Source organism: Petromyzon marinus, chromosome 59 (genome assembly GCF_048934315.1).
Source record: "Petromyzon marinus isolate PM22_M1 ecotype Great Lakes invasive population chromosome 59, UKy_Petmar_22M1.pri1.0, whole genome shotgun sequence".
NCBI lineage: Eukaryota > Metazoa > Chordata > Hyperoartia > Petromyzontiformes > Petromyzontidae > Petromyzon > Petromyzon marinus.
The window spans coordinates 5,279,029-5,303,265 of NC_133725.1; the positions used below are offsets into that span (position 1 = coordinate 5,279,029).

General features: G+C 49.4%; 2 protein-coding genes across 3 annotated transcripts in view; both read left to right on the forward strand.

Moving 5' to 3' along the window:
* Positions 1-8,498: 8,498 nt before the first annotated feature.
* On the forward strand, positions 8,499-12,256 carry LOC116955379 (uncharacterized). The gene has a single exon (XM_032976410.2). It carries the CDS (start codon positions 8,845-8,847, stop codon positions 9,532-9,534), a length of 690 nt encoding a protein of 229 aa, XP_032832301.2. The 5' UTR covers positions 8,499-8,844; the 3' UTR covers positions 9,535-12,256.
* Positions 12,257-23,354: 11,098 nt separating this feature from the next.
* Positions 23,355-24,237, forward strand: part of LOC116955344 (carnitine O-acetyltransferase-like) — a 53,747-nt gene continuing 52,864 nt past the window's right edge. The window contains exon 1 of one of the 2 annotated variants that reach the window (XM_076053040.1): positions 23,355-23,935. In XM_076053040.1, coding sequence (XP_075909155.1) covers positions 23,906-23,935 — 30 coding nt within the window. In that variant the 5' untranslated portion in view covers positions 23,355-23,905. The remainder of the gene's footprint in view (positions 23,936-24,237) is intronic. The other variant, XM_076053041.1, reaches the window with a different exon arrangement.

The window sequence follows — 24,237 nt, forward strand, 5'->3', positions numbered from 1 at the left end:
GTGTGTGTGTATTTCTGTGTGTCTGTGGGTCTTTATGTGTGTGTGGGTCTTTCTGTGGGTCCATGTTTGTGTGTGCGTGGGTCTTTCTGTATGTATGTGGGTCTTTGTGTGTCTGTGGGTCTCTGTGTGTGTCTGTGGGTCTCTGTGTGTGTCTGTGGGTCTTTGTGTGTGTGTATTTCTGTGTGTCTGTGGGTCTTTATGTGTGTGTGGGTCTTTTTGTGGGTCCATGTTTGTGTGTGCGTGGGTCTTTCTGAATGTATGTGGGTCTTTGTGTCTGTAGGTCTCTGTGTGTGTCTGTGGGTCTCTGTGCGTGTCTGTGGGTCTTGCTGTGTGTCTGTGGGTGGTCTTTGTGTACACTGGATCTGAACGGGAGGATGACAAGGAACATCGCTACGTGTGTGGGTACCTGTGCGTTCATGTGGGGCTTTGTGTGGGTCTTTGTGTGTGTGTGTATTTCTGTGTGTCTGTGGGTCTTTCTGTGTGTGTGGGTCTTTTTGTGGGTCCATGTTTGTGTGTGCGTGGGTCTTTCTGTATGTCTGTGGGTCTTTGTGTGTCTGTGGGTCTCTGTGCGTGTCTATGGGTCTTGCTGTGTGTCTGTGGGTGGTCTTTGTGTGTCTGTGGGTCTCTGTGTGTGTATGTGGGTCTCTGTGCGTGTCTGTGGGTCTCTGTGCGTGTCTGTGGGTCTTGCTGTGTGTCTGTGGGTGGTCTTTGTGTGTCTGTGGGTTTATGTGTGTCTGTGGGTCTCTGTGCGCATCTGTGGGTCTCTGTGTGTATCTGTGGGTCTCTCTGCTCGTCTGTAGATCGCTCATTCTCCTAGTCTAGTGGGGGGGGGGGGGGGGGGGAGTTTATCCGTGAGTCAAATATATTTTAAAAAGATGAATCCTTGATTTCTTCTGTCCCACCATGGCGCCCCCCCCCCCCCCCCAAATTCCACACCACTGCACTTCTTTACACATTACAGAAACTGGTCGAAATCGCATTTTTTTGTTATTTGAAAACCACGTCCAGCCTTCTCCAAGCAATTAACGCCTCGGTTAGAAAGAGCATCTTGAGCTCCTGGAAGAATCACGGGGGGCCCCCTCATCCACTCTCTGGCAAAACTCCCCTATTCGCCCGAAGCAGCTTTAGAACACCCGAGTCTGAAACTGAGGAATGGGGGAGAAGGGGAGTTCACCCAGATCTGGGGCGGTGGGGGGGCCCTTCGTGACTGGCACTCCAGAGACCCTGACTTTGCTTGACTGAACCTAAAATGAGACCGACTCTCCCCTTCCCCCACCATCCCTCTGCCATCCCTTCCTTCCTTGCCCGAAGAAAAGGGGATCTGAAGCACCACGTGGTGCCACGTGGTGCTACACGTCCCCGTTGGTTGCCTGTCCGAGCCGCCTATCCCACTATGCACCGCTCATCTGTGTCGGAAGCTGGACACCCCCCCCTCCACCACACACCCCCCCTCCCCCCAACGTGGTTGTATCAATAAAAATGATTTACAACAAAAAACACACACACAGCCGAAACATTGTTTTTTTTTACGAATAACATTGAAGGAAAGTTAAAACACAAAATGCGTCATTCAACAAAGCAAACAAAATCGATTGCTTATGACACACACAGACTCGGGGTCACGGCCTCGCGGGCCAGCGCGTCGATTGCAAACCCCACAACAGTTCCACGAGAAGGAATTGTTGAGTTTGAGGAGTGAAACAACGGAGGAGTGGAATCGACGGAGAGGCGAAACGACGGAGAGGCGAAACGACGGAGAGGTTCCATTTCCATTTATTTGGTATAGCCCTGTGAGCCATTTGGCTCTTGAATCGAGTGCAACCGCAACAAGCAAAAAAAACGACGGGGAGGTGAAACAACGGAGGATTGAAACAACGGAGGATTGAAACCTCGGGGAGACCCAGGACCAGTTCAGATAATCGTCACCGGTGTTGGCCGTGAGCAGGAATCGAACGCGGAGCGCCAGGTTCGTAGCGCAGCGTAGCGCTAACCGCTACACCACCGCTCCCCAACGCACAAACACTCACATAGACACATACACATTAGTTTATTGTCGATTTATTTCACGAATGATCCCGTTTGGCCAGCTGCGCGGCAACGTGACACGGGAGATCCGTGGTGGCGTGAGCACAGCAGCAGCAACAACAACAACAACACAAACATCATCAGCATCATCATCAACAATGCATGTCAACGACGTTGCCATGGCCTCGCTAAGTTCAGCTGATCGAGGGGACGGACGGCCTCCTCCGGGCTAAATATAACCCGGGATGATTCTATTTCTGTACCGCAGGATGATGATGCTGATGCTGCTGATGCTGATGCTATATTTAGCCTGGCTAAGCACGGAATGTTAAGAGACTTACGCGGGTTGCGTAAGAGTGGCGGAACTTGAACCAGAAATTCGTGACCGCTCCTTGGCGCATCCCATTCGTCGCGCCGACCCGCCAGTGCCGGATGAAGCGATGTGCGGGGCCTGCAGCACATTGTTGTTATCAAGGGGCCCTAAATAATAATTTAACAAAAACACGTAAATATTAAAACACGTAAAAAAATTACTTGCACAGTATAGTAATTGTATTTTTGCAATTGCTATACAGCCAGATAATACGACAAATCGCTCACGTTAAACAACCCGGTCGTTCATAAAAGTTGAAGGGCGGTGTAGTACTATAGTGATAGAGCAAGCGCAGAATCACTGAACCGGAATTGATAGCTCGAAAGCATTTAGCGCGGGGCCCTTGAAAGTGCGGGGCCCGTAGCATAATTATGTAGCTACTTGTGCTACTAGGATAATCCGGCACTGGCGTGCACCCCCAGGTTAAGAAGAAGGAGGAGAGCCACTGCTCTAGGGGTACACATAAGGTGATACCCCCCCCCCCCTTTTATCCTCGGCATCAACGCAAACTCCATCGCCACGGAAGGGCGTTCTCACAACCCGTGCAGCACGCTCGCTGATGAGATCCAGAGGGCTCCGGTTCGACCTACAGAGATATATAGAGACCCACAGGGACACATATAGAGATAATAGACTCATAGAGATGCATAGAGACACATAGAGACCTATATAAATAGACTCGTAGAGGCCTTACAGTGAACTCACTGTGGTCTGCTCTCCTTGAACAGATGACGAGGAAGAAGGACACGACACGAATTATCTCTCTGCTGAAGCCCTCTCGCCGTGACATTGGCACATCGAGCTCGTGAACCACATAGTCGGTGGGTCCAGTGTTAGTCTGTGGGTCCAGTGATAGTCTATGGGTTCAGTGATAGTCTATGGGTCAGTGTTAGTCTGTGGGTCCATTGTTAGTATATGGGTCCAGTGATAGTCTATGGGTCAGTGTTAGTCTGTGGGTCCATTGTTAGTCTATGGGTCCAGTGATAGTCTGTGGGTCAGTGTTAGTCTATGGGCCAGTGATAGTCTGTGGGTCAGTGTTAGTCTATGGGTTCAGTGTTAGTCTCTGGGTCAGTGTTAGTCTGTGGGTCAGTGTTAGTCTATGGGTCCAGTGTTAGTCTATGGGTCCAGTAATAGTCTTTGGGTCCAGTGGTAGTCTATGGGTTCCAGTGATAGTCTATGAGTCAGTGTTAGTCTGTGGGTCAGTGTTAGTCTATGGGTCAGTGTTAGTTTTTGGGTCCATTGTTAGTCTATGGGTCCAGTGATAGTCTATGGGTCCATTGATAGTCTATTGGGTCCAGTGATAGTCTATGGGTCCAAGTGATAGTCTATGGGGCCAGTGGTAGTCTGTGGGTCCAGTGTTAGTCAATGGGTGTTAGTCTATGGGTCCAAGTGATAGTCTATGGGTCTAGTGATAGTCTATGGGTCAGTGTTAGTCTATGGGTTCAGTGATAGCCTATGGGTCAGTGTTAGTCTATGGGTTCAGTGATAGTCTATGGGTTCAGTGATAGTCTATGGGTTCAGTGGTAGTCTATGGGTCAGTGGTAGTCTATGGGTTCCAGTGATAGTCTATGGGTTCAATAATAGTCTATGGATCAGTGATAGTCTATGGGTTAAGTGATAGTCTATGGGTCAGTAATAGTCTATGGGTTCAGTGATAGTCTATGGGTTCAGTGGTAGACTATGGGTCAGTGGTAGTCTATGGGTTCCAGTGATAGTCTATGGGTTCAGTGATAGTCTATGAGATCCCACCAACAGCCTCGTCACACAAACCAAAAAAAATATTTCTGATTCAACCACATTAATTGATCAATCTAAACAGTTTTCGTTGAAACCTTCTGCTGCCAGGCCACCAATATTATACGGCTTACCAAAAATACATAAAGTAGATACACCCCTTCGTCCCATCGTCTCTACTATCAACTCCCCCACCTACAAACTGGCTCGTTTTCTGTCTGAATTCCTGCGTCCTTTCACTAGAAAAAAACATCTCTGCGGTACAAAATTCTACTCACCTGGTATCGACAATCAAGGGTATTTCCCTGTCCACAGACGACCTGCTTGTCAGTTTTGATGTAGTTTCCTTATTCACCAAAGTTCCTGTACCTGACACCACCACAATCATTGAAGACTTGGTTCATCAAGGACTAAACACTGAGGTACCCCCCCTGGTGAGACACTGCTTAACCAATACATACTTCACTTGGAATGGAACTTTCTACAAACAAAGTGAGGGCACCCCAATGGGCTCCCCCCTATCTCCGGTTATAGCTAACATTTTCATGGAGAAATTTGAGACTGACGCCATCCAGACTGCCACTCTGCGCCCAACCTTATGGAAGAGGTACGTGGATTACACTTTTGTCATCTGGCCACATGGCCGGCTTGCTCTAGACCAATTCTTCGACCACATCAATTCCATACACCCAGCCATCAGATTTACCATGGAAGTCGAAAAAGATGGCAAGCTACCTTTTTTGGATGTCCTAATAAAAAAGAGACCTGATGGTTCAATGAGCCACTCTGTCTACAGGAAAGCTACCCATATGGATGCTTATCTGAAACCGGATTCCCACCACCATCCATCACAGAAGAATTCTCTCATCAAGACTCTGTACCATAGAGCCCAATGCATATCTGACCAGTAACACATAGGCAGTAAACTCAAGCACGTACACCAAGCTCTTAAAGCTAATGGTTACTCCGACTATACAATCCGCAAAGCTATCACTCAAACCATGAAGAAGGACCCTCTTGAGGAGCCTTTCAAAACCATCACTTTACCCTACATTGCGGGGATCACAAAAAAGATCTCCAAAATCTTGAATAAACACAAAATTCAGGTCCGTTTCAACACATTGCATAAAATCCGTGATCTGGTTCCATCTGTAAAAGATGTGATTCCGGACATACAGTACCCTGGTGTCTACAAACTAAGTTGCCTTTGTGGTAGTAGTTACATTGGAGAAACCAAACGCCATGTCTCGGACCGCATTCGTGAACACAAAGCGGACCTTAAACACGGTAGGACCAACACCTCGGCCGTGGCATATCATTGTTATAATTCAGTAGGCTCACATGACATTGACTTCTCCAAGACAGAGGTTCTTTGTAAGCCATCTGGCTACCATGAGAGATTCGTTCATGAGGCTATCCACATATACAAGCACAGAGACAATTTCAACCGAGAAGATGGATTCTGGCTTAGCAATCATTGGAAGGATTTGATAAACCATTTCAGGCCTTCATTGATTGTTCACGCTTACAGTGGCTTTCAGACAGCATACATTAATTTTTCGTCTCCCCCCTCCTCTTTTCAGAACATAGATGGACTCGTCCTTCTAAACAAACTGCCAGATCGCTGCCCGTGGTGCTAACGTTTTTTTTTAAATAAAACAAACACCGTTTAAAAATAAATAAATACAAACCGCCACTTCTTTCAAATGTTTCTTGCCGTTGGGTTTTCACACCTGATGACGACCGTTTGTGTTATGGTCGGAACGTCGTGAGAATTTTATTGTTTTATATATATATTATTATTTTATTGTTTCCCTTCAACGTGACTTTACCGAAAGAGATAAGAATATGAGGCTGGTGGTGGCTGTTGTTGTAATCACCCCAAGGCCGTAGCCATGGAGTCAACATTGGGGGGGGGGGCAAATCTTCCAGGGGGTCTGGGGATCCCCCCCCCCCCCCCAGAAAAAAAATCTAAAATTGAAAACGAATTTCCTGCCTAAAATATTAAAAAAATGCACTAAAACATAGGATAGACTTTTATTTATTTATTTTGTACAACAATGTCTAATAGTGTATTGTATTACATTGCTCTGTTTTTTTACTTTTTCTTGTTTCATTGTATGTAATGGCAGAGATTAGGGATTTATAAAGTACAACCATAACCACAATCATATCAACATAAATCTATTATATAGCAATATATTGGGAGGGGGGGGGGGGCATTTTGAGCATATTTGAATATTGGTGGGGAGGGGTGTGTGTCCCCCCCCCCCAATATTTATTATAATTACGGCCTTGAATCACTCAGCGAAACGTCGCAGCGCTAGAAATTGTAAATGCTCGTAGTGCGTTGGTGACTCTCCATCTCACTGTAAGGGGCCGTCCATAAATGACGTCACGCACCTAGGGGGGAGGGGGTGGTCAGACATTTGTGACGATGTGTGACGAGGGAGGAGGGGGGTTGAGAAATGTGACGTCACATCAAAATGCGCAACTTTAAATAAATATAGAATTGTTATAACAACACTAGTTGTTATAACAACACTACTACAACATCAGAGTGCAGTGCCACATTAAATACGCACTACAATGACAATAGTTTAAAACGATTTGAAGCATGTTTTATTTCTAAAAATGGAAATATGGTTTGGGGGGGGGCAGAGCTTTGTGACGTCATATTTGAGGGGGGGGGGTCTGACTTTTTGTGACGCCATGTGACGAAGGAGGGGGGAGGGGCAAAAATCTTCAAAATCGCGTGACGTCATTTATGGACGGCCCCTAACATACACCTTACGGATTGGCTGTGTCGTGTGGATGGTGGGTTTAGCGACGCGTTTATTTTACTCACGCGATCCTCGTGAGACCAATTGCATGCCTTACGTTGCGCAACGCACGTGTGTACGCACGAAGGTTGTATGTACGCTGGACTTCTTTCGCACCGTACGTAGCCAACCGTGCTAATCGGAGGTGCAATGCGAAGTCTATGGGTAGTGTTGAGTCTATGGGTAGTGTTGAGTGTTGAGTCTATGGGCAGTGTTGAGTCTATGGTGCAGTGTTGAGTCTATGGTGCAGTGTTGAGTCTATGGGCAGTGTTAGTCTATGGACAGTGTTGAGTCTATGGGTAGTGTTGAGTGTGAGTCTATGGGCAGTGTTAGTCTATGGACAGTGTTGAGTCTATGGGCAGTGTTGAGTCTATGGGTAGTGTTGAGTCTATGGGCAGTGTTGGTCTATGGGCAGTGTTGAGTCTATGGGTAGTGTTGAGACTATGGGCAGTGTTGAGTCTATGGGCAGTGTTGAGTCTATGGTGCAGTGTTGAGTCTATGGGCAGTGTTAGTCTATGGACAGTGTTGAGTCTATGGGTAGTGTTGAGTGTGAGTCTATGGGTAGTGTTGAGTCTATGGTTAGTGTTAGTCTATGGGCAGTGTTGAGTCTATGGGTAGTGTTGAGTCTATGGGCAGTGTTGGTCTATGGGCAGTGTTGAGTCTATGGGTAGTGTTGAGTCTATGGGTAGTGTTGAGACTATGGGCAGTGTTAAGTCTATGGGCAGTGTTGAGTCTATGGGCAGTGTTGAGTCTATGGTGCAGTGTTGAGTCTATGGGTAGTGTTGAGTCTATGGGCAGTGTTGAGTCTATGGGCAGTGTTGAGTCTATGAGCAGCATGTGTGTATCTTGAACTTCTTTCGCACCGTACGTAACCAACCGCGCTCATCGGAGGTGCAACAACAACATCATCACAGAGAAACATCTCCAAGACAACAGCCGTCGCTACGTATCCCGACCAGCACGGCCGGGTTGCCATAGCGACCGGGGGCAGTGGGGGGGGGCGGAGCCGCGCGCCCAGTGACGTCGCGGGGCCGATGAGTAATGGGGCACGCGGTGGGGGATGGGCGGCGGTGGTGGCGGGGTGGGGCAGGGCAAGGCTCTGGCTGGGGCTTCCGTCACGGAAAGGGTCCCCCCCACCCCACCGCCCCCCCCAACCCACCCCAGTGGACGGAAGGGGGCGGGTCCGACCATCGACCCACCTCTTACCCCACTCGCCGGCACCTCCCACCCAACCCACCCCAGTGGACGGAAGGGGGCGGGTCCGTCCATCGACCCCTCCCCCCTCTTACCCCACTCGCCGGCACCTCCCACTCAACCCACCCCAGTGGACGGAAGGGGGCGGGTCCGTCCATCGACCCCTCCCACTTACCCCACTCGCCGGCACCTCCCACCCAACCCACCCCAGTGGACGGAAGGGGGCGGGTCCGTCCATCGACCCCTCCCACCTCTTACCCCACTCGCCGGCACCACCCACCCACCCCAGCACCTCCCCCCCCACCCCCACCGCGGCCGTGACGCCGGCTGCTTTATAAAGCCGCGACAGGGGTCAGTCGTCTTTGTGATTCTTTGTGCCGCTCGGGACCTCTCCGCTCCCGCACCTCGTCCACCTCGTCCACCGCCGCACCACTCCCAGGTCGAACGGAACGGCGGCGTCCCCGTGACCCACCCGAACCTCCTCCGGGACTTTCCACGTCGGAATCGACATACGATTTGTGCAGCCGGTCAGGCAAAGCGTTTCAAAAGTTTTGTCCCGAGTGCCGAACTCTTTTTCCCACCAACCCCACGAGACGGGCCACGACGAGCGGACGTAGAGCCCCCCCCCCCCCAAAAAAAAAGAGGTGAGAGCGGTGGAAAAGAAGTGAAATTCCCCGGACTGCTCGAGAGCGAGAGATGGAGTCGAAGCGCATGATCGCCGTTTCGCTCGCCAAGCTCCAAGGGTTTCGAACCCAGCGCGGCGGCATGCGACTCCACCGAGGACTCCTGGTCTCCTACGTCCTGCGGAACGCCAAGCAGGCTTACCTGGGGGAAAAGTACCGGCAGCTGTGCGAGTACCAGCAGTATCAGCAGCAGCAGCAGCAGGAGAAGGAGCAGCAGCAGGAGCAGCAGGAGCAGCAGCAGCAGTGGACTTGCGGTGATCGGTCTCCGAGGACGCTCGGCTGCTCTCATTCTGCCCCGCTCGCTGCCCCGGCCGTGCCCGCTGCTGAGACGACGGCTCCGGCCACCACCACCACCACCATCACCGAGAAGTCTATGGTGGTGTCAACCAGCGACTCGACCACCACCACCACCACCACGTTGGCAACTGAGCTGCCTGGCCCGCTCGCCAGGCTGTGCCGAAAGAGGTCCTCGTCGGAAGAGGGGGCCGATGATGATGAAGGCTCGCCTCCAAAACGACCCCGCATACAGCAGCAGCACTATCATCATCAGCAGCAGGAGCAGCAGCAGCAGCAGAAGCCCTCGCCGGCACGCGAAGTCTCGACGACAAAGGCCGGCGAATGGAAAGGACCCCACATAGTCCGCTACCACCCGCAGCCTCTGGGTCAACTCAGCCTGAACTGCATGGCGGTGGCGGCGTGCTGAGAGAGAGAGAGGGTGATGGTGGTGGTGGTGGTGCCGGGCAGCGTGCGAGCTGTGGGTGGAAGAACGAGCGTCGGGATGGAGGCGGTGGAGGTGGACGCTGCCTCGTTATCGACCCCGAACTGAACTCCAGTGTCGGTCCCGAGAGACTGCGAGAGACTTGAGTCGCGTGCGACTGTTGCTCGGCGCTGCGAAGGCGGTGACCGGAGCGATTGCATCGAGCGAGAGTGCCCGGTTGATCGGCGATTCGGTTTTTGTGTGTGTAGGTGTGTGTTAGTGTGTGTAAGTGTGTGTTAGTGTGTGTAAGTGTGTGTAGAGGGGACCCGGGTTCGATTCCCGCTCACGGCCAACACCAGTGACGATTATCTGAACCGGTCCCGGGCCTCCCCTAGGTCGACTGAGCCTCAAATGAGTACCCGGTGCGGTGTGTAGTAAACATCGCCACTGGGGAGACAAAGGCGGTCGGGCGTGGTGCTGGCCACCCACCCCCTCGTGTACCGTTCCGGCCTTCATAGGTGAGGCTCGCTACCAGCACTTGCCCCTACAGTCTGTTAAGGCTATATGGGGGATCTTTGTCTTTTTTGTGTGTTGGGGGGGGGGCGCCGCGGTGGGTAGGAGATGTTAACTACCTCGCCCGGTATGCAGGAGTTCATGGGTTCGATCCCGACCGAAACTGACTGCCTCTCTCCGTGGTCGCGTCGATTTCCCTCTTCGGGTCCTTCGGGTTTCCCCCACCTCCAGCCTTGCTGCTATAAATGTCCACGTGGCGATGATAAGTCGCTTTGTTGAGCCATCATTTGTGACGAGCCGGGTGGCTTCTGCAAGAGAGCCAACGTAGCTCGTTGGGCCTTGCATGGTAACATACAAAGCTCAATTTAAGTTAATGACTCTTGTTAAAGTTTCAGGGAATTTATTTGTTGTTACAATTGTCAGAGGACGCCCAGTGATCCCATGCCACGTGTCCCATTCTCGCGCCACGGCTAACATCAGTGGCGAGCGGATGAGCCAACGTGGTGAAAGTATGGTCAGTCCAGGACCGACGCCGCGTGCTGGAGGCCGAGGCAAGTCGCAGTTACCGGCGTGCTTTACAACACGTGGAGAGCGGTGGCGCAGCGGTTAGCGCAGTGCGCCTTCGAACACGGATACTCCGAGATTTTCCGATTAACTGCTCACGGACAACATCGGTTGGCGGAATATCTCGCACACCGACTGCGGGTTTGTGTGTGTGTATACACTGGGGAGACAAAGGCGGACGGGCGTAGTGCCTAGCCACACCACAACAACCTTTTGTCTGTGGTCTTTGTTTATAAGTGCGCGCGAGTGCGCTCCTAGGTGGACTCGTCCTCAGATGAGTGAATGCCCCGTGCGATTGTGTAAACGTCGCCACTAGGGAGACAAAGGCGGCCGGGCGTGGTGCTGGCCACCCATCCCCCACTCGTGTGCCGTGCCGGCCTTTATAGACATGGTGGCTAATCGCTCGCAGAACTTGCCCCAACAGTCTGTTAAGGAACTTAAGGCTACACGGGTAACCCATTGTCGTCGCGTGCGAGAAATAACGAAGAATGACCGACACGACAACCGGGACCATTCTCAAGACGCATCGCCACGTGAAGATTCCTTCGTGTGCGGGGACCAGTCAGTCGGTGGCGTGTGAAGGAAAGGGAAGGAAGGATTGAGACTGAGAAGAGACTTTGTAAGACGTCGCTGGTCTTGGGAAATCGGGAGACCCAAAGCCGAGCAAGACACGCGGTCCTTTGTTCGAAGAGGCGGAAGGGCACACGCCGCTCCAAAGTGAAACAATTTCTCCCGATTATTTTAATTTATTATTTTTTTACACATATATAAATACACACAAGAGATTGTTGTTACGAATGATCTAAAATGATGTCGTTGATCGCTGTGCGGTCTCGGAATTTTTTTGTTTGTAATAATATTTTTTTAACACGTGCTACTGTGTCGCAGTGAGTCAGTGAGGTTGAGTGGGTGAGTGAGTGAGTGGGGGTTGAGTGAGCGAGGGTGAGTCACTCGTGAAGTGTCCGAGCGAGTGATTGCGTAAGAGCACGTCGACAGATTTCAAGACATTTGTGGAGCAGAGCCGTGCGTCGCCGAATCGATAGGACGCCAACCCTAGGCTTAATCACACGATCGTATAACAATTGTAATCAGCGGCAGCTATGAACTTATCCACCGCTAGATGATTAAGGCCGCCACAGGAACTGATTTACTGAACATCTGTGGGGAGGGGGGGGGAGAAAGAGCTTTATAGCTCATCGGATTCCTCCAGTTTAAATATTCTGATTCGGATTAATTTCATAATTCCACAACCTGCACAGTGAATGTTGTGGATGTTGGACAAAGGTGATGTGCGCTCTGCGATCTTAATTCGGCAACGCTGCAATGACGCAACAGAATTGCTGTTGCTAATTGACCCCTGGGGTGGTGGGGGAGGGGGTCTCATGTGGCTGGTTACGGATGTTGAAATGCGAGTGGGGTGGGATCGCCATGTGCTGTGATGGGTGGGATTGATGGTTGCGACTGTTTTTTTGCCTGGCTAAGTTATTTTTGTTTTCACCGTGGTGCTATTGGCCGGGGTCCATGTTGTGGTCCTTGTCAATTCGCGTATTTTTTGTTAATTATAATTACTACAAACCCCCATTTCGCTTGGGGGGGGTGGTGGTGTTGGAGGAGGAAACTTAAGAAATAAACCAGCCCAATGGTAAATGAACACCTCGCTTCGTGTTGATATTTCCTTGTCAATTATCGCACCCATTGCTACACGTAACAAAGACAAAGGCCCCCGTATAGCCTCTGCGAGACTTTTGGGTCGAGTGCTGTTAGCGAGTAGCAGCTATGAAGGCCGGCACGCGTTCACCGCGCGTGGTGTGTCCGTCAAAGGATGAATATCGAATGGGGGGGGGGGGGTGGGGGGGGACTTTCTTCACGACACGTAAATCAAACGGTTTGAGGCCGCGTGATTTACGTCGCTACGAATAAGGGCCATCGCCCGAAACGTCGAGGTATCGCAGCTTAGAAATCTGGATATCTGTGAGAAAGAACAAAAAAACAGCTTCGTCTAAATAAATATTCTAAATGATTATGATGAAAAAAATAACATTCTGTTGAGGCCACAGGATGGTTGGTGTAAGAGATTGCGACGCCTTTTGGGGGGCGGGAGGGGGATGGGGGGCGGGAGGGGGATGGGGGGGGGGCCTTCATCCAGCAGTGGATAGACCACGGGCTGGTGTCGACTGCCCAAGTGACTCAATTCGCCTGTTTCTGAGAAACGGAAGCGGTGACGTCAGCGGCGCCGGATATCCCCAGCGGTGGTGACGTCACCGACCGGAATCCCCCCCGCCCACGCTCGTCGCTGGTGGTGCCCTTATAAGGCGCTTCCGGTCGGGGGGGGTGGGGTTGGGTAAGAGGGGGTGGTGGGGGTGAAGGGGGGTGGGGGGGTGAAGGGGGGTGGGGGGGGGTGAAGGAGGGTGGGGGGGGGTGAAGGAGGGTGGGGGGGGGTGAAGGAGGGTGGGGGGGGTGAAGGAGGGTGGGGGGGGTGAAGGGAGGTGGGGGGGGTGAAGGGAGGTGAAGGGGGGTGAAGGGAGGTGAAGGGGGGTGGGGGAGGTGAAGGGGGGTGGGGGAGGTGAAGGGGGGTGGGGGAGGTGAAGGGGGGGGTGAAGGGGGGTGGGGTGAAGGGGGGTGGGGTGAAGGGGTGGGGGGGGTGAAGGGGGGTGGGGTGAAGGGGGGGTAGGGGGGTGAAGGGGGGTGGGGGGGGTGAAGGGGGGTGGGGTGGTGAAGGGGGGGTGGGGGGGTGAAGGGGTGGGGGGGGTGAAGGGGGGGTGGGTGAAGGGGGGGTGGGGGGGGTGAAGGGGGGGGGTGAAGGGCGGGGGGGGGAGATTGGTGAAAATGGGATGGGGTGGTGTTGATGAAGAGTGGGTGAAGGGGTGAAGGGGGGTTTGCTGAAGTCTCCGCTTACTGCTCGCTGCTTACTGCTGCTGCTTGCAACGATGACACCTCATGCAACGTTCACTAAACGTTCGTCGCGAATACCCCACACACACACGTGTTTTTACCTCCTGGAGACGGTCATTACCTTTTTTATTCAATCAAAACCATCACCTTGCCATGCATAGCAGGGGGTAACCAAAACCATTTCCAAAATCGTGAACAAACACGATATCCAGGTCCGATTTAACACCGTGCATAAAATTCGTGATCTGATCCCATCTGTGAAGGACAAGATTCCTAACATGCAATATCCCGGCGTCTACAAACTAAGCTGTATCTGCGGCAGCAGTTACATTGGCGAAACTAAGCGACATGTCTCGGACCGTGTTCGTGAGCACAAGGCAGATTTTAAACACGGCAGGACCAATACTTCTGCCGTGGCTGATCATTATTTTAATGCGGCTGGCTCACACGAAATGTATTTCTCTAAGACGATGCTCCTTTGCAAACCCACTGGCTATCAACAAAGATTCGTTCATAAAGCCATCCGTATATACAGACACAATTTAAACCGCGGACGATGGTTATAAGCTCGGCAATGATTGTAAAGATGTCGTTGACCACTTTGGGTCGTGACTTGATTTGTGTGTTTTTGTCAACCTCCACCGTCCGGCAGTGTGGCTGTATGTAGCGAGGTGCAATGCTTTGGTGTAGACCTACTGCCGGTGTCCAGGGCCTGCTCCCACATCAACATTAGCTTCCCAGCCCATCTCTAAACCTTTATAAACAGTTTGCCTTCAGAGGATAACCACCCCCCTCCCGTTCCTGATGACGACCGCTTGTGTTGCGATCGAAACGTCGTGGTTTTTGACATTGGTTATTATTATTTTTTTATTCACTTTATTTTGTATTCATCTTCTTTGGTTCTTTCGGTAAAGTCACGTAGAATGAGAATAAAATAATAAATTAATAATATAAAATAACAGTCTCGTCCCTTCACCTGATGAAGGCCACTTGTGTTGTGGCCGAAACGTCGTGAGAATTTTATTGTGTTATTTTATATTATTAATTTATTATTTTATTCTCATTCTACGTGACTTTACCGAAAGAACCAAAGAAGATGAATCCTTGCAGTCACGAAAGCTTTAAATCGAAATTTATTTTGTTTTATTTTTTCATATTTTTCTAGCTACGTGACTTTACAGAAAGAACCAGAGAATACAAAAAAGTTGCATTTTGTATTTTTAACGCCATTTTTATCTACTTTACACTCCTATCGTGTTTTTTTCTTTGTAACGTTCTGACCCCTGTCCCCGCCCCCCCCCCCCTCCAGAAAAAGAGCTTTATAGCTCATCGGATTCCTCCCAGACTATTCTGCTGCTGCACCCCATGGATGCGACCATATCGCGAGGGGGGGTGGGGAGGGGAGTGTCCGTGGCACTTCTTCTCCGCGTGAACCTTGGCGACCCGAGTTCGATTCCCTACTAACGTCGGTGAAAAGTGACGTTTAGAGAGACGGTGAGCGTAATGGGGTTTCTGTTGTTTGGCACGAGGAACCGGTGAGAGGTGTGTGTGTGTGTGAGCCTCTAGGTCCACCCGTGTGAGATGAATCTCAATATTTGAGAGGGGGGGGTGGGGGGCATCTGGCTGATTACCGCACCATCTGAGCTGATGATGATGTTACTATGCCACTGCCAATATCTTAAAATAGCACCGTCTGATTTCAGATTGGAAGAAAATGTCATTGATCATTGTAATTGTTTTTTTACTGTTTGTTTCATTGTACTATCTCGTAATGGATTTTTTTTCAGTTGCGCGTAGTCTCTTTTTGAAGATCTTTGCTCACGTTTTTGTTTTGTTGCGATTGCACCCGAGTCGAGAGCCGCGTGGCTCACAGGGCCTCTATACCTAATAAATACAAACTGAACTAATGTGGTGTGGTGGTTTTTATTTTTGACTCCTTGCCAGGTCTCCCTTGCAAAATAGGTTTTTAACGTCCCAGGGTTCTTTTTTTCACCTGCTGAAATAAAAGTTTACTAATTTGATGCACTGGTGTGTTTTTATTGACTGTACCCCCCCCCACCCCCCTCCTCCACCACCTTAAGCTATTCAAGGCCGTGCGCTTGTGCATTGCATCAACCCACCCACGTTGACCACCGCCCAACCATCCACCCACCGCCTCGTCGTGTCTGGGCGCAGTTGCCGGGAATTGTTTCTGCTGCTTCCGCTCGCCCTCTGCCCCCCCTAATTCGTACACTCCAGTGCCGGATTCTCCTAGTAGCACAAGTAGCTACATATGTAGCTATGGGCCCCGCGCTTTCAAGGGCCCCGCGCTAAATGCTTTCAAGCTGTCAATTCTGGTTTCGATGATTCTGCACTTTGCTCTATTACTATAGTACTATACCGCCTTCAACTTTTATGAACGACTGGGTGTTTAAGGTGAGCGATTTGTAGTTTTATCTGGCTGTATAGCAAATGAGAAATGTTACTTTACTATGCAAGTACATTTTTTTTAATACTACTATTTCGGACCCCTTTATAACATACAGGCCCCGCACTGTGCTTAATCCGGCACTGGTCACCAGCGTGGTGAAGTATGGTCATAACGACAAACCACCACTTTTTTTTGGAAAGGGATGCCTTTATTCAAGCGGTAGATTGAGAAGTGACTACAAAAAATATTCAGCTGAAATGACTTCTCCTTAACTCGGTTTTACGAGTAAGTTTGTAGATTTTTGAAAGTTTATCTTGTGAGGGTGGGAGCGGTGGTGCATCGGTGAGCACGCTGCGCTACGAACCCGTGAAAACCCGGGTTTGATTCCCGCTCACTGTAAACGGTCAAGTTACCATTTATCCAAATCGGTCCTAAGGTCGACACAACGTGTGCCTTTTAGAGTATTTGGCCGCTGTACATTTCCACGCGATAAGCCACTCGTCATTTGTGGCCAGGTTGCTTCTGAAAAAAAGTTGCCTAGCTCAATGGGCCTTGCCTCGTAAAATGGTTCAGTTTTTTTTTAAGCAGTTAAGTGTTGCCTTACGTCCCTTTTCATAAAGGCTATACGGGGAGGTATTTGTCTGTGTACGAGTGAGATTTTCTGAGTGGGCGTGCGAACGTTTGAGAGCGTGGGTGTGTGAATCTGTGGCACTTCCAGTTCACTTTTTGGCCGTGTCCTGCCCCACAAGGCCACTTGAACAGGCAGGCAGCAACGCCGATGTCTCAAAATTTGCATCGATTCTCCAAGCCGTGCGTTCCCCCGCTTTCCGTGTCTCCTCCTCTTTGTGCAGTCCCCAAGCGCGCGCGTCTCTTCCACGCGTCCTTGCACCCGATTCGGCGTTTGTTCTGTTTGTTCGTGTCAATATTTCTGGGGAAACATACGGGAAGAGGGAGGGGGTGGACATACGATTCAAAACAACGAGGTGTGTGGTAGTGTGTGAGCAAAAGGGTGTCCAAGATAGACGAAGGGTTACGGCTCGAGACAAGTAGCAGGAAGAGGGATTAAAATGAGCACGCAAAAGTGTACGAGGAACAGGGCAGGTGGCGGGGGGTGTCGGAATATGTATTTATACTGGAGGGATCCGATGAGCTACCAAGCCCTATTTTCCAGGAGAAGGAATTCCCGGCGCAAGCTGTCGGGAATGGGAGGGTTGATGATGGTGATGATGACGAGCGGGGAGGGAGGCGGGAAGGAGCGTGCAGAAGCGAGTTGCGTGGAGGAGGAGCGGCGTCTGTTTTCACAGTGGGCGGTGGCTGAGAGGGGGAGGAGTTCAGTGGGAGTGGCCACACAAGGAGGTCGTGGGTTCGATATTACTCCCCGTATATTAAGGAGTGTACAGGTTCTTCCCGTGGTCGCGTGGGGGTTTTCTCCGGCTCCTCCGGTTTCCCCCCTCCACATGGAATCAACGTGCGTCTGGAGTACGGGATGTTTCAAAAAAAATGTTAACACTTAGATGTGATTACCCTTTTTAATGCAAAAAGAACGGATAATACATTGTAACGTGATTATAAATGTCATATTAATAGCTTCAAAAAGCAAACCTCCACTTGCTCGCCATCGTTGTCAACGCGTGCCTGGAATCTTTTCCAGGTGGTCCACCAGAGCTCGGAGGCAGCAAACATTTTGTGCCGTTGTTGCATATTCTCAGAAGTGTTAGAAAAAATGTTGAAGCACCTGTAATTTGGCTGCTGATATAAATGTCCACATGATGACAGGCCGCTGCGTTGAGCTATCGTTTGTGGCCCGGTCGCTTCTGAAAAAGATCTGTATAGTTCAGTGGGCCTTACCTGGTAAAATAAAAAAAAAGTTTAACTTTACGGGAGACGTGAGCTGATTGGGACGGCGTCACGTGCCATTGCACGTAAGGTACACGGATTAAAAACGCTTCGGCCTGAGGTCACAATCTCCGAGTCGCTTTCCCGAAATAAAGTTTTCCAAATAGGCCCTCCTCCTCGCTGTCGTCAGTGCCGGATTAAGCTAGTGTGGGGCGTGCAGCATATGTTGTTATATGAGAGGTCCTGAATTTAAATATTAAAAACACAACATTTTAACTTGTATAGTAAAGTAATTGCATTGTTTTAATTTGCTATGCAGCCAGAAAATACGTCAGATCGCTAACCTTAAACACCCGGTCGTTGGTAAAAGTTGAAGGCAGTCTTGTACTATAGTAATAGAGCAAGTGCAGAATCACTGAACCAGAATTGATAGCTTGAAAAGCATTTAGCGCGGGGCCCCTGAAAGTGCGGGGGCCCGTAGCTACATTTGGAGCTACTTTTGCTTCTACGAGAATCCGGCACTCGCTATCCGTACAACGATTGCCGAAAACGAATACATCAGAAAGGTCGCGCTCGTCACGACACACACGAGTTGCTTGCCACAAACGAACCACGCAACGCCTTTGCCGATGTCGTGGAGGGAGCGTGAATCATCATCGGGCGAGCTCCCGCTCATCCTCGTCGTGAGCGCGAGCTCACTCGAACTCTGCCCACGCTGAGCCCTAAAAACACGGCGACAGTGACGCGTGGTACACGCAGTTGGACTTTGGATTTTTTTCTCTCTCTCTTCTTTGTTGGTGATCCCAGACCTGTCAGAACCCCTTATCAGTGCCCTAACTTATCACAGACCAGTTTAGACATTATTCGTCACCCCGGTGTGCTTATAAATCTCAACGTTCATCCTGCAAGGTCCCATCACAAGGCAGAAACACAAATAGACACTCACCACTACGAACACTCACCACTACTACACTCACAACTACACACCTGTCAACCCCTTATCAGTGCCCTACCTTAGTACAGACCAATTCAGACATTATTGGTCACCCCGTGCCCCTTCTAAATCTCAACGTTCATCCTACAAAGTCCCCATCACAAGGCAGAAACACAAATAGACACTCACCACTACGACACTCACCACTACTACACTCACAACTACACACCTGTCAACCCCTTATCAGTGCCCTACCTTAGTACAGACCAATTCAGACCTTATTGGTCACCCCGTACCCCTTATAAATCTCAACGTTCATCCTACAAGGTCCCATCACAAGGGAGAAACACAAACAAATAGTCAAAACATGTTGTTTGTTGCCCGTATTGAAACGGCTGTACGCCGTGTGGACCTGAAAACTCAATTCCCCTGTACTGCAACACGGGGTAAACCGTGTGGCTTGACGGCTGTGTGATCCACCTGCCACAGGAGGCTTGGTGTTCACGCAGCAAATGCGTCGTGGGAGCTTTTGAAACTCGCAGCATCGACTTGGAAAACGGCCGGTCTCGTGTGGGGGAGCTCGGGTGGGGGGGAGGGGCTCGCGTGGGGGGGCTCGGGTGGGGGGGGGCATCGGGTGGGCGGAGGGAGGCCTCGGATGGGGGGGGGTCGCAGGTGGGGGGAGCCTCGGGTGGGTGGGGGGAGGCCTCGCGGGGGGGAGCCTCGGGTGGGGGGGGGCTCCTCGGGTGGGCGGGGGGAGGGCTTGGGTGGTGGGGGGGGGCTCGGGTGGGCGGGGGGAGGCCTTAGGTGGGGGGGGCTCGGGTGGGGGGGGGCTCGCGGGGGTGGGGGGGGGCTTCGGGTGACGAGTATCATGGGGCATTTTTGTTGCCAGTATCAAAGAATGAAAAATCGGCATAGGTTGTATTAACCTTTCTGGCGATAGAACCTTTGTGTTAAGATGTTCACACACCAAATGGAAACCTTGTGGTGGTGAACACGAAAACCTAAAATATGCTCTGATAAGTAGAAACGATGCATTGTCTTGGAAACTGATTGAGACAAGCAGACATCTCTATGGCCTGGTCTCACGAAATGTTACATTTAAAATCACAGTTCCTATGATTACTGTTGTTGCATTGTTTTTATAGCTTTATTTTGGTGATTCGAAAACATACGGTTAATCTAAATTGTCTTATGGTTGTTGTTGGCTTGCACCGCATTGTGATTTTTTGCACACAGCGTTTTAACACGTTTTTTTGTGTGTATGGAATATTTGCTGGCTTGTTCCAGGATGTTTCTGTTACGCGTTGTCGCTTCAAGATGTTCTGTGTTCAAATTTTGTTTGTTTGCGGTTGCACCCGCCTTAAGGGCCGCATGGCTCACAGGGCTATACCTAATAAATGAAAACTTGAAAATGTGAGAGCAGAGAAACAACGGCAAAAGGTCAAAAAGTCTGGGGAGTTTCTGCCCTCTGATGGACAGAGCATTTGTGCACCATACAACAACAACAAAAACAACACGAATTTGTAAAACTAAAACTACTATTCTTACTTGGTTACTTAGGGGGCGTCCATAAATGACGTCACGCACCTAGGGGAGGGGGGAGGGGTCAGACATTTGTGACGATGTGTGACGAGGAGGGTGGGTGGGGGGGTGAGAAATGTGACGTCACATCAAAATGCGCCAACTTTGAAGAAATATAGACAATACGTTCTGCTTAATTAAATAGACTTTTTGATAAATGTTTTCTCCTACAACATCAGAGTGCAGCGCCACATTAAATACACACTACAATGTCAATAGTTTAAAGCGATTTGAAGCATGTTTTATATATTTTTTTGGGGGGGGGGGGGGGGACAGAGCTTTGTGACGTCATATTTGAGGTGGGGGGGGTCTGACTTTTTGTGACGTCGTGTGACGAAGGGGTAGGGGGGAGGGTCAAAAATCGTCCAAAATCGCGTGAAGTCATTTATGGACGGCCCCTTACACACAAATAATGTCCCCATGATAAATGTGCTAGCCGTTTAAGAAGAGCCCAAGTTTGCGATTCCTCGATCAATCGAGTCACTGAATGTCGAAGCCAGTCCAGAGTTTGGTGTGTTGCTATTATTGTTACTTATATTGAACAAATGCTGCTGGCCGCGAAAGGGAGGGTTGTGTGAACAAAAAATGAAAAAAACAAACGCGGATGTATTTTTCAATGCGGAGATGCAAATATGGGAAGGCGTTCGTTTTGTGTGTCTGCTTCGTTATTTAGACTAACCCAATCCCGCGTGGATATTCGTCTAAACTTGGGTCGGGGAACCTTTTTTTCTGCCAAGGGCCATATATAACATCATTCGCGGGGCCATACAAAATGATCAACTTAAAAATTAGCCCGTTTATATTTGGTCAAAACATTTAATTAACTCGCCCCCTAATGCGATGGGCTGGAACTGCTTTCTCTTTGGGCGAGGCGTGGTGATGATGTTAGCCGGCTATTGACGATGTTGCTGCTACTCGCAACTGCTTGTCCAGGTTTTGCTCTCCTAGATTTATTGAATTTCGAGTCCCCCCTGCGGTTGCCTTGGCAGGGCCAGAGACCCAAATAATTTCGTGGTGCCTTATACGGCCCACGGGCCAGTAACCTGTCAACCCACATTTAGTTATCTTTTTATTTTAGTTTTCATGTCCGTACGGCGTACAGCCGTTTCAATGCGGGCAAAAATCGTGTTTTTGTCTTATTTGTTTGTGTTTCTCTCCTTGCGATGGGACTTTGTAGGATGAACGTTGAGATTTATAAGGGGCACGGGGTGACCAATAAGGTCTGAACTGGTCTGTAATAAGGTAAGGGGCAATGATAAGGGGTTCTGACAGGTATGTGAGTGTGTGCATCCACATATCAAGCAAGCATCAGCATGCAAGATCACAGACAGTATAGCATGATAAGTAGCATAATTTATATACATGATTAAAACTACACTTAAGTTACGCATTGGTTTTTTCGGTAAAGTCACGTATGTAGGAATACCATAAAATAATACTTAAATAAATCAATCACGACGTTTCGACCGCAACACAAGCGATCTTCATCAGGTGTAAAAAATAAATCACGGAGGTAAATACAACAAGAAGATGAGAGACGAGAATTCAACAAACCTAAGAAAAAAATATGTGATGCACAACCAGTCAGGTCCACAACACAGTTAGACACTCTTCTGAAATTCGTGGTTCGCCAGGTAAGTGTCTAACTGTGTTGTTGACCTCACTGGTTGTGCATCACATAAATTTTTCTTAGATTTGTTGAATTCTCGTCTCTCATCTTCTTGTTGTATTTACCTTCGTGATTTGTTTTTTTTTACACCTGGCGAAGATCGCTTGTGTTGCGGTAGAAACGTCGTGATTGATTTTTTTAAATAAAATTTTATGGTATTCCTACATACGTGACTTTACCGAAAAAAACAATGAGTAATTTATGCAGTCACGAAAGCTCTAATTCTTTATTGCATTCAAGTTTTTTTGGTACTGTTTCATTGTTGTAACTTTCTGACCCTGTGCCCACTCACTGGACATTTGTTGACCAAAAGAGCTTTATAGCTTATCGGATTCCTCTCTCCTGATGAAGCTGGTTGTGATCACTGGCGAAACGTCGTATTCAGATTGCAAATGTTGTGGCTTGGCTCTCCAACGCACCGGTGTGCTGTACTAGTACACTAAACACTATATACTACACTATACACTACACTATTACACTATACACTACTATACACTACACTATACACTACACTATACACTACACTACTGTACACTACACTATACACTGCTATACACTACACTACTATACACTACACTACTATACACTATACACTACACTATACACTACACTACTGTACACTACACTATAACTACACTATACACTACACTGTTACACTATACACTACTGTACACTACACTACTGTACACTATACACTACTATACGCTACACTATACACTACACTACGCGACTATACACTACACTACTATACACTACACTATACACTACTATACACTACACTATACACTACACGACTATACACTACACTACTATACACTACTATACACTACACTATACACTACTATACACTATACACTACTATACACTACACTACTATACACTACACTATACACTACACTATACACTACACTATACACTACACTATACACTCCACTACTATACACTACACTATACACTACACTACTATACACTACAGTATACACTAGTGCTGTACTAGTGACGAATTGTCCACGTTCTGTTTACGTGACACAACCCTTACTATTTGGCTGTGTCGGGTGGTGGCGGGTTTAACGACACATTCATATATTTACGCGATCTAACCCCCCAACACCCCCCACCTGTATCATGGATGATATTGGTAAAGGAAGCCTGCTGCTACGTGTTAAAAAAAAATACTAAATAAATGTATCTTGCAAACAACAACAAAAAACCTCCAGATCTAGAGGTTAAAAAAACCCTTCAAAACCTGGCAACGCTACCCGAGCCACGTGGGACAGCGGCCACACCCCCCTCACCGCCAATGCAGAGTGGGAAATGCGAAGGGCGAGACGCAAGTCTTTAAATACAGTAATGTGAGTTGGGGGGGTGTGTGTACAGTAATGTGAGTTGGGGGGGTGTGTGTACAGTAATGTGAGTTGGGGGGGGGGGGGTGCAGGGGTAAGTCGGTCACTAGGGGTGAAGTATAGCCGTGCGGGACACTAGGGGTGAAGTATAGCCGTGCGGGACACACACAACGTGGGTTTAGTCGTAGAGTAGGGGGGGTAAGTCGGTCACTAGGGGTGAAGTATAGCCGTGCGGGACACACACAACGTGGGTTTAGTCATAGAGTGTGGGGGGTAATTCGGTCACTAGGGGTGAAGTATAGCCGTGCGGGACACACACAACGTGGGTTTAGTCATAGAGTGTGGGGGGTAATTCGGTCACTAGGGGTGAAGTATAGCCGTGCGGGACACACACAACGTGGGTTTAGTCATAGAGTGTGGGGGGTAATTCGGTCACTAGGGGTGAAGTATAGCCGTGCGGGACACACACAACGTGGGTTTAGTCATAGAGTGTGGGGGGTAATTCGGTCACTAGGGGTGAAGTATAGCCGTGCGGGACACACACAACGTGGGTTTAGTCGTAGAGTAGGGGGGGGTAATTCGGTCACTAGGGGTGAAGTATAGCCGTGCGGGACACTCAACGCCTGTCTGCAGCCATGCTGCTGCTCCTGCTGCGACTTGCAAAGGTACCGCCATGGACACGAGGTCTAGTGGTAGTGTGGAGTATGTGGCTACTACTATACATGAGTCTTAGTGGTAGTGTGGAGTATGTGGCTACTACTATACATGAGTCTTAGTGGTAGTGTGGAGTATGTGGCTACTACTATACATGAGTTGTAGAGGTAGTGTGGAGTATGTGGCTACTACTATACATGAGTTGTAGAGGTAGTGTGGAGTATGTGGCTACTACTATACATGAGTCTTAGTGGTAGTGTGGAGTATGTGGCTACTACTATACATGAGTCTTAGAGGTAGTGTATAGTAAGTG

Bases quoted from the DNA above. Each gene is read 5' to 3' on its own strand.
- LOC116955379 (XM_032976410.2), top strand. From the start codon at position 8,845: ATGGAGTCGAAGCGCATGATCGCCGTTTCGCTCGCCAAGCTCCAAGGG.